The sequence below is a fragment of the Buceros rhinoceros genome, unplaced genomic scaffold (genome assembly GCF_000710305.1).
Source record: "Buceros rhinoceros silvestris isolate BGI_N320 unplaced genomic scaffold, ASM71030v1 scaffold19776, whole genome shotgun sequence".
NCBI lineage: Eukaryota > Metazoa > Chordata > Aves > Bucerotiformes > Bucerotidae > Buceros > Buceros rhinoceros.
In genome coordinates, this window is record NW_010416020.1 from 3,413 (window position 1) to 13,599 (window position 10,187).

At 54.7% G+C, this 10,187-nt stretch overlaps 2 protein-coding genes across 2 annotated transcripts in view; one reads left to right on the top strand and one right to left on the bottom strand.

Annotated features, from left to right (window-relative positions):
* RNPEP (arginyl aminopeptidase (aminopeptidase B)) overlaps nt 1-721 on the top strand; it is a gene marked incomplete at its 5' end in the record, with an annotated part of 3,753 nt that extends 3,032 nt beyond the window's left edge. Inside the window, one exon of the mRNA XM_010137658.1 lies at nt 557-721. Coding sequence (XP_010135960.1) covers nt 557-721 — 165 coding nt within the window. The remainder of the gene's footprint in view (nt 1-556) is intronic.
* A 3,053-nt stretch (nt 722-3,774) lies between these two features.
* The window catches only part of LZTR1 (leucine-zipper-like transcription regulator 1), a 33,565-nt gene continuing 27,152 nt past the window's right edge, over nt 3,775-10,187 (bottom strand). Inside the window, exons 14-18 of the mRNA XM_010137656.1 lie at nt 8,916-9,042; nt 7,615-7,764; nt 7,303-7,408; nt 6,387-6,467; nt 3,775-3,891 (exon numbers count right to left, since the gene is read on the bottom strand). Of these exons, the coding sequence (XP_010135958.1) occupies nt 3,775-3,891; nt 6,387-6,467; nt 7,303-7,408; nt 7,615-7,764; nt 8,916-9,042 (581 nt within the window). The remainder of the gene's footprint in view (nt 3,892-6,386; nt 6,468-7,302; nt 7,409-7,614; nt 7,765-8,915; nt 9,043-10,187) is intronic.

The window sequence follows — 10,187 nt, forward strand, 5'->3', positions numbered from 1 at the left end:
GGGGCTCCTCTGGCCCCGCTCCAGCAGCTCCGTGTCTCTGCGGGGCTGAGGAGCCCCGAGCTGGACCCAGCGCTGCAGGGGGGTCTCCCCAGAGCACAGCAGAGGGGCAGGATCCCCTCCTCGACCTGCTGCCCACACTGCTGGGGATGAGCCCAGCACATGGGGGGCTGCTGGGCTGTGAGTGCCCATTGCCGGCTCCTGTCCAGGAGCACCCCCAAGCCCTTCTCCACAGAGCTGCTCTCCATCCACCCATCCATCCCTCCCATCCCTCCATCCTGACAGTACAGATTGCCCCAGCCCACGTACGAGACCTGGCACTTCTCGCGGCCCTGCTCCTTCTCCAAGGCCATCTTCTCCCCTCTCCAGGTGTCAGGGCACTAAGGGCTGCCCACGGCAGATTCTTCCACCCTGTCTCATTCCTCTGTTGTTTCCCTGGCCAAGAGCAGGGTGATGCTGGAGGCATTGTGCCCTGAGGGGCAGATGTGGGGCTCGTGGGGCATCACGCCACTGGAGGTGGGGATGAGGTTAGGGTGTAACCCCCGCTCTGTCTCTGCAGGGGAAGCAGAAGTACACCCTGCCCCTGTACCGTGCCATGTGGGGCGGCTCGGAGGCAGCCCGGGCCCTGGCCATGGAGACCTTCTCTGCTACAGCACCTCAGCTGCATGTCACCGTCCAGAACTACGTCAAGAAGATCCTGGGCTTGGAGGTGGCGGAGGACTAGTGCTGCAGGGCTCTGCTCCATTTCCCTCTGGCAGGACCTCACTGCTCTCTGCCTCACTGCACATTTTCCTTATTAAAATTTGTAATTTTTTCTCTTTTCTGCATTTCCTGTTCCCAGTGACCCTTGGGCAGCCTTAACGTGACCCCTGCTCCTCTTGCTCAGAACCAGGCCAGTGCCCCAGAAGGGGACCCCACCAGCCCTGGTCTGGGACCTGCAGGTCACTCCAGGAAGCTGATGGCTTCTCTTGGTGTTGGCATCTTCAGGGTTGGAGCAGCTGAGGCAGCCGTGGTCCTTGCCAGGCTCCTGCTAAGCTGCTGCAGGTCCCACGTGGCAGTGGGGCTGGGGTGGCTGGTCCTCTGCCCGGGGCAGCTGGTGTGGTCCGCACTGTGAGGCCCTGACCCTGCACGCTCTGTGGTGGGACCTCTTGGCTTCAGGAGGTTCTGCAGAAGGCAGAGGCTGAGCTGGGGATTGCTCCCCCTCCCTCTTCACACACCTGACTGTTGAGTAAGACAAAGCTGCTGCCATGCTGCCACTTACTCCTTATCAAATACAGGAACATGAGCGGTCTCCAAAATCCCAGTATGAACCTGCCCCAAGGCTGCGCTAACACCAGTAACCGTGGGATCCTGCTGGCCATCAAGGCTCCCGAGGCCCCTGTCTGGAAAGGATGCTCTGAGCTGGCAGTAATGAGATCACCCCATCACCTCAGCAAGCTCAGCTGAATGCCATGCTGTGTGCTGGCCCCGCTGCCAGCCCGCGGCAGCAGCTCCTCCAGCACCAGCTGCTCCTGCCCGACTTCCCCCCTTCAGAGACCGGGGTGGCCTTGTGGGGCTGGTGGGGCTGTCCCTCTTGGGCCGTGCACCCAGCTGATCCATGGGAAGGCTGGCCCCCTGGCACTTCTGCCTCTTCCTGAGACCCAGCCCAGCCCCATAGGGCCAACCAGGGGGGCCCACTGCAGCCCCCACTACGCTCCCAGGGGTGGGGGCGGACAGCTCAGGCTGAAGGGACTGGCCTTGCCCATGAGGCAGTTTCCCCGCTCCTCTCTTGGAGAGGTGCTCGATCCCAGCTCCCTCCACACCAGCAGCATCACGACTCTGACCGAGCGCCACGGTCACTATACCAGGTCTAAGCCAAAGCCACCTCCAAAGCCACGGCACCCGCAGCGCCCCGGCTCAGAGGGTGCAGAGGCTGCGCATTTCCTCACCGCTGGGCTCAGGAGTAAGCGCCAAACCCCAACAGTTTGAGAAAACAGAGTCCAAGGGGCTGGCTATGGCACGGTTGAGACCAGCCCGTCCTTCCTTACTGGGGGAATGAGTCAGTGCGAGTCTGGGAATGAGGGTCCTCTGGTGGGTTCGGCACCACTGAGAGTCACCAGCTGAACTGTAAAACCGTTCCCCATTCACCCATTGGTTTGTCTCCCAGGGAACACGACCTCTGACAAGAGACTTCATCACCTATGAGGAACCTGGAAACAATCGCTCTGGTTGAAAACAAGCCCTTGGCTCTTGGATGCAAATGCCACCTCCAGCCTGACTCCCCTGAGCAAACTCTCAGCCGGGAGGGACTAGGCGGTCCCTATGGCATTGCCCTTGGATTAACCAGAACAACACCTTCTCCACTGCACAGAGACAAATCGAAGTGTGTGTGTGAACATCGCGCCTCGGGCTGCCGAGCAGGAGCTCCCAACTGGAACTGCACGGGAACACCTGACCGTCCTGAATTAAAACGATGGCCACAAGGGTGGAAACGCCGGGGCTGGGCACACACCTCCCAGGAGGGACCTTCCACCGCTCCAGCTCAAGCCAACTCTTGCTGTTCCAAAGAGCCAAGCAGAGAGCAGCACCACATCAGCGCTGCCTTCCGCCCCACCACTGTGAACCGGAGCCGCTTATGGCAGGGGAGGGGTAGGGTCTCGGCTCGGGGCAGAGAGCAGCACCACATCATCGCTGCCTTCCGCCCCACCACTGTGAACCGGAGCCGCTTATGGCAGGACAGGGTTTGGCTCTCCGCTGTGTCACTCCCTCCTCTGGGCTGCCTCGGTGGCTCTCGTAGGGCTGGGGAGCGGCTCTGCCAGCAGATGTTTCACCACTAGCAGCTGACCTCTGACACTCCCCAACCACGCCATGCCACTCCACAGCCAGGGAGAGGTAAAGCGTGGCGGGGAGCTGGGGAGCTGCAACCAGGACGGAACAGCAGCTGCTTCTGAACCGGATGGGAAGGGCTCTCGGCCTTCAGTCACGTTCCTGCAAAGGCAACAACTAACGAAGACGCTTCAGCATAAAATCAGTAACAAGATGGAGCATGCTTATTTTTAACAGAATGACCTTCATCCAGCTCCCAGCTCGTTTTGCTTAATTTTTTTCCAAAATGAAAGCCAAGTCAATCGTGAAATGCCAGGAGAAGACGTTAACTCTTTATTAATAAATTGATTTAGAAAGGCTTAGCGAGACAGGATTAATGGATCAGAAGGGACCGCTGTGATCTTCCAGCCCGACCTGCTGCAGAGCACAGGCTGGACCCCCTGCAGCCCGCTGCTCGCAGCACTTGCACAAGGGCTTATTTTTTAATCCATGCCACGGAGAGTCTCGGGGAAGTCCATACGTTCTGGTCCCACCAGCAGCCTTGCTGCGAACTCCACGCTCTCTGTCACCAGTTCTGTAACACCTGACTTCGCCCTTAGACCTGGCTGGGGCAGCTGGAGCTCTTTAGGGTTCTCTGCTGCGTTTCAAAGGGGAAAGGACTCTCTTCCTCGCGACTGTCTGTTTTACAGCACTGAGGGAAGAACTGAACCTAGTTACTCTCAAAGCCAAGTGGAATGAATTCATTCCTGTGATGAGTTCGATACTACCGCTGTGCAACAGAGACTGAACCCTTCTCTGTGCTGGGACAAACCGAGCAGGTCCACGGCAGAGCAGGTCGGCTGTCGTGTCCCCGGGGCCTGCTCTGCTGTGCGGACACTGAGCAGCTCACTATGGAATGGTAACAAGGGAGAGCCAGTCGTACAGTGCTCGTTTTTTCGAGGAAGGAATGAGAAGTTCGATTACCAAAGCGTGTCAAATGTCTGCGCCCAGCTCCGCACACTGCTTGTCTGAGATGTGGGTAGCTAACGACTCTATGATGTCAAGGAGCAGGAGCTGACTTAGGGAGCGGAGGTTTGGCAACTTGGAGACCTTCAAAGAAAAGAAAAACAGAACAGAAAAAAAAGGAAAGAAATTAAAAGCCTCCCCAAATCCCAGCTGAGGTATCACTGGAAGCCACTGTGGTGGGGCTGGGCTGCAGGGGACAGCCCCCAGGGATCTCATGTCACCACCTCCTGCACCTACAGCCCGATGCCAGGCTGCTGTGAGGAGGGGCTGGGAACGGGGACCAGCAGAAGCACTGACCCCAGCACTGCTTCTCCGAGAAAGGAGTGTAACAACTGCTCCTGCCGACAACTCCACAGCGAAGGGAGGGCAGCGAGGCACTCGATACAAGCAAAGCTGGGCACCAGCACAGCCCTGAACTTTGAAGTCTGTGTGTCTCTACCGAGAATGTGCCTTAGAGCCTGATCTCTCCACTCCTGCCTGCTCCTGCGGAGAGGCTGTGCTGAGTGTCCGCAGTGGTTTTGCTGGCCAGCCTTCTGCAGTCAGAGCAGGTCACCGGAGCTCGAGCCAACAAAAACCTCCACCACGTCAGCATCTACAGCAAACTTTATGGTCCCGGATTCTTCAGAAGCTCAACTGTTCCCAAAAGGCAGCTCTACACATTCCTTCCTTCCCCCCAGCCTCGCAAGACCGAGCCGGTCGTTCGTCTTTCTGCAGTTCCTCAGGTACGTGCCCAGCCCCAGGGGCAGCCTCTGCTCCAAAGCCTGTCCCGATCCCAGCCCTGTGACCTGATCTCACCCGAGAGGATCGCCTCACTGAGGAACTCGACTGTGATACAGGGTAAAGACATCCCCAGCGTCTTTCAGAACCCATGAAAGAAGTAGCCGGATGCTTTCAGCAAGAGCTCAGGACATCGGTGCGAAGTCAGGTCCCCAAAAATAACAGTCTGCGAGGACTAAGGGGGAAAGAGCCCCCTTGGCGCTGCTGGGAGCCCTGTCCCCGCACCGAGACACGCACTGTGGAGGAACAGATCAGGGTGTGGTACGAGCACGAAGAGCAGCGGTTTTATTAGGGCTTTTGCACAACGCTGACACACGAGAGCCTGAACACACATTGCCCGACCCTCTGGATCAGCTCTTCAGCGGCCGCTCTCACGGCGGGGACAGCTCCTTCACGTCCGATCGCAGAGCAGCGTTACTCAGGCTGGAGAACGGGAGACGGCGGCGGCGGCCTTCACTGCTGCCTGAGACCCGATGACCCACCGGGGCTCTCGCAGCGAGAACAAATCACCCTTCAGAGGCTACGGCTTGCCAGGGCGCCGAGTGGCAAGGATCCGTGCCTGGCCACACACAGAGTCGCCAGCACCGGGCCAAAAATCACACACTGAAGCCTCTCAGGCCGAAGACAAACGTTACATTAATTCAGACCGCTTCATGCACATCTGCTTGACAATCTTCCAGCCACATTTTGATGAAAACTGTTCTAACAGTCGACAGCTGATAGATAAAACATTTCCCCATGTTCCGGTGAGTGGAGTGCACTGCAGGAACACCCCTCAGCCCATATCCCTCTGAAACATCAATCACCACGTCCACTTCGCCCCAGCACACTCTGCTGAGGATTGTCTCAGCCTGCTTGTCCTCCTGCGGCCTCCACGGGAGAGTTGGGGCCGTGAGCTTTCAGCTTCAGGGACTGCAATGCCGTGTGCCCAAGCCCCAGGAGTTGTCCCAGAGACCGGCGCTGGGACTGTTCTCCAGGCCCTGCTGCAGCTGGGCCGCTCAGCTCTCATGCTGGGAATTGTCACCTCGTGCTGGGGACTGTCATCAGAGCGCGATTCTGGGGGGGCTGGCTCTGTTCCCGAAGCTCTTTAGGCCTTTTCAGTTATTTCTGAGTGTAAAACGCATCATGCTCGCACAACTCAGGCCCTTGGGAGCCTGGACACCTCCCCCTGCCAGACCGGACCCAGCAGTGCCCTCCCGTCCACGGGCAGCGGCGGGAGAACCAGGGGGTTAAACAGACAAAGGAGAGCGAGCTACTTGAATACTGACCAGGGGATCGTTATCAGTGGGTATGTAACACCCAGAAATGCCCATTCCTGTGAGGTCTCCACCAATGCCAGCACTTCTTGTGAGTGCTGAATGAACTGGGGACAGGCTGGGACACTCCCATGGACAGATCCCATAGGAACGACTAAGTGACAACATCCTCCTCCTCTCCAGCGAGAACAGGAGCATCAGCACAGCAGGCTCTTCACCTTTCCTGTGGCTAGTGCATCATCCCACAGGGCAACTGCAGAAAGCCCAGCCAGGACACCGGAGTTTGCCTTTGGAGCTCGTGACAATACAACAGCTATGACAGGGAACACTTCCAAAGAAATAGGAACAGCACACGCGTAACCGCGACTGAGAGAGAGAGATCCGTGCCCTCGATACGAAGCTTCTCTTGCTGCACACACGAGAACCCACCGACGGCACAGCACAGGATTAGCAGCCAGAACAGGAGGAAATGGAAGCAATTCCAGAGAACCAACGCAGCGACAGAGGACAGCAGCTCTCAAAAGCCCCAGAAAAGATGCAACCAACCTTGGTGAACTGGTGAACGATGATATGCAGGCAGTGCCTCTTCATGTCCAGGGCCTGGGTCTTGTCAGCCGCCTCTAAAATCTAGAGCAAAAGCAACGGCGTGATTTTCCTCCTGCCCAGCTCAGAGGTAGATGACCTGAACACTGTTCTGACTCAGAGGAGGAAATTCCTCTGAGCAACGGGAACATCTCCGTACTCTATTAAACCCTGAACCTTTTCTGAACTACTCCGGAAGAGGCCTTGCATTTCAAATGCAGGGAGTCCTCAGGAGATCATCGGCAGGAAACTGCGATCTCTTTCAGAGCCGAGTTCCTGAAGGGCCCCAGCAGGACCGGCAGGAGCCAAAGGCAGTTAATGCTGGAATTGATTCTGCTTGAGATGCCGAGGCTTCAGTCTGCCCACCTAGCGGGTGGCACTGCAGGATCTCTGATCACGGAATGCTTTTCCTTAGCTTAAACCTCCTTGCCAGAACCTGTCAGCATTGCTGACAAAACCAGACCAGTGCCACCTGCACATCACCATTACACGCCCTGGTACCAATGTCTGCCTCAGAAGGGTTTGGAGCAGTGCTGAGCACATGGCACATCTTAAAAAGACTTTTAGAAACACTGGTCTGCAATGAGGTCGATGAAGAGCTCAGAGGGAACATCCAGTTGGACAGTATCTGCTAAACTTCAGCACTGGGGAGCACTGGGGACACAAAGGCCGGTGAGGGCACAAAGCTGCTGAAGGCTGCGCTCCTAGAGACGTGATGACTACGCGGGGCCACTGCCACCCGAAGGGCCTGGGCAGTCCCAGGGGATGTCAGTTTGGAGCAGCTCAGTGAACCTGGACTGGGGGTACCCTTGTGACTAGACCCTTCGGCTTTCCTGCCTCTAAGTCGAGCAACTAATTAAAGCTGCTTGGGGACAATTACCTGCAGGACGTTCTCCACTGTGACATTCATCTCTAGGTTCTGCTTACAATAGGCTTGCAGCCTGTTGTTGGAGAAGCCGTAGTAGTAAGGTGCAGCAAAGAGGTAGCTGTTCATCTCGTTAAGAAGAAAAACATCACCCAAAGGGAACAGCACTGAGCGTAAATCCGAATGAACGATCCGAGCTGCAGGACGTGCCCACACAGCCCCAACACAGTCCTCCAGGCTCTGCCTGGCCACCCAGGGCATGAGGCAGGTGAGCTGCTGTCCGTGCACTTTACACAGACCCCTCAAATGCTTTAGGTTTCAGGATACAGGGAGTCTTCGGGCGGCATGTTTACTTCTCCGTAGTAGATGTATCGAAGCATAGATTCAAATGCTTGCTTGCTGGGAACCATTTCACCTATAGAAATATTCACTTGCCCATCTTCTGGCATGAAGGAACGGAACATGGCTTCGAAGTAACTGGAAAAGGAAATAAAACTGATGTGAGATGTTCTGCAGACAGATGGTTTATCCCAGGATTGTTCAAAGGCTGCTGATTGAGCACCGCAGCTTCCAAAGAAGGAAATCCAGGAGACGACCTGGGCAAAACCACTGCTAAATTATTGTTTCATATTCATTACTGAGAGAACTTCAAATATAATCCCCCTAATTTCCATCAGCGCTACCTGAAATTTGTCTGTTTCTTGAAAATTAGGACACATGGTGCTTTGATTTTTGTCTAATTTGCATAAGACCCAGCAGAGAGCTTAAAGCATTACGAATTTCCTTGGTATCTACAGGCTGCCAATCATGTGGGGTTGTTTTAATGCTTCTGGTGAAATACCAGAATACTGAATATTATTACTGGGACTGGAAGAAAAATTGTGACAGTATTTGAAATAAAAATTTTACATGAATGCTTAACGTTGGGCAGAACATAAAGGCGTGGGTACAGAGAACACAGGAGCGAAGGACAAACCCACTTTGCTGCCGTCCTGAGGCGGGAGAAGAGCACCCGCGGCAGCAGGGTGAGCTGCCTGCCTCTGCAATGCAGTGCAGACCAGTCCCGTCCCTGTTAGGCACCAGTTTGTTATGCTTGTTCATCACCCCCAGTCTTAAACACCAGCAAGTGAGAGAGAGATTCCGGTTTCCTGTGACTCTAAAACGCTGTTTGCCGTCAGAAGGCTCTTCCTGACCTCAGTGCCCATCTGTTGCTTTCCACTTCACTGAGACCACCGTATGTTTTACACTCTTTATCCCTCCCCTGAATTTACAGATCCTTTGTCTTGCAGTGCAGCTCCCTACGCATCCTCCACAAAATCTCCCCAGCTTTCACCAACCTCTTTCTCCCTCCCCTGAATTTACAGATCCTTTGTCTTGCAGTGCAGCTCCCTACGCATCCTCCACAAAATCTCCCCAGCTTTCACCAAATCCTACCTTCCCCTGCTGGGTAGCAAATTAGAAAAAGTATTTAATCACTCTTGCTGAAAGGCTTATTGCCATCATTGTGCGAAGCTGCGCCGTAACCTCACAAGGATCCCAAGCTCCTCGCTGTCTCCTCCAAAAAGCGGGCTGACCTGCGGGGGGCTCACACGCACTCTCTGTGGTAGTCCCAGCGAGCAGCGACTCACCTGGAGCGGGCTGCCAGGATGGCTTTATGGGCTGGCCGGGGGTGGCCGTCTAAGAGAAGGATGATATCGCAGAACTCGGTCCCAGCTCCTTCCAGGTAAGCCTTCATGTCCTGAATTAAAGATGTTCCTGGAAGTTCATATAATGGAACAGTTAAAGACGCGGGCTGCTGCGTTTCCCCGGTGACCAGGTACTATCACACTAACACACGGCCAAGCCATAGCTCCAGCCCCTCTTTCCATGGGGATCCCTGGAGTGAGTTTGAGGCCCTTTCCTCATAATTTTGAGCAAAATGAGCGTCCTCCTTCCCCATCATAATCCATCCCCTGCTGTCTGTCCCAGAAACAAACCTGCCAGCTCGGCTTTCAAACCACTGGCAGCAAACTCCGGCAGCAGCCGCACTGACGGCCGTTATCTGTAGGTGAAGGAATATGGGGTTTTCCCACCCTCTTCCAACCTCCAAAAACATAAAATTGTGTCTCTTAAGACAAATCTTTCCCAAATCCTCAGTAAAGGCTTCCTTTAGCCAACCTTTTTGTTAACCTTTGAAAACACACGATAACTGACAAGTCTGTGCAAATTCACTCGTATTTTCAAAGTCCATCTTTCAATGTTTTGATGCTTGGGTCCCGCGCATCGTTCCAGCTCTGGAGACAGAAGCTGGCTATGCCATCTTCCTGGAGGTGCACCTCCCTTCTCCCTGGGACAAATGCCAGCCAAAGGCTTTCTGCTTCACCTTTCAGGACAGGCTACCCCACCTTTCTCTCCAGTTCCCAATTTTTTTTGTGCAGTATTCCAAATCAGCACTGGCAAGGCCTCTGAACTTTGTGGCCTCAGCAAGTTTCGCTATTACAGTCTGTTTTTTGTGTGTCACAATGATAAAATCTTCAATAAGAGTAGTCCCAAATTGGTCCCTGATGAATTCTGTAATAGAACCATAAATCAAATCTTCTCCTTCCAGCACAACCACAGAATGAAAGCGAAAGGCATGGTCGTTAGAGGAGGGTATTTGTCTCCTCAAAGTTTTCTCCTCCCTACCTTCTGTTTCCTTCTTCCAGTAACTGTTCTTTTTCTCAATTAATTTTTCCATGCTTCCCTCTCTCTCTCAATGCCCACCCCTCAAGGTCAACCTCATCAGCGGTGGATTAGACTCAAGATCTTCCATACTCTTGCTCCTCTGGTTAAACCCTACATCAGGCCAGCTCCCCACTCAGCTTGTGACCTTCTAGGACACTGCCACTGAATGTCCACTGCCTTTCCTTCCAACCACTCTT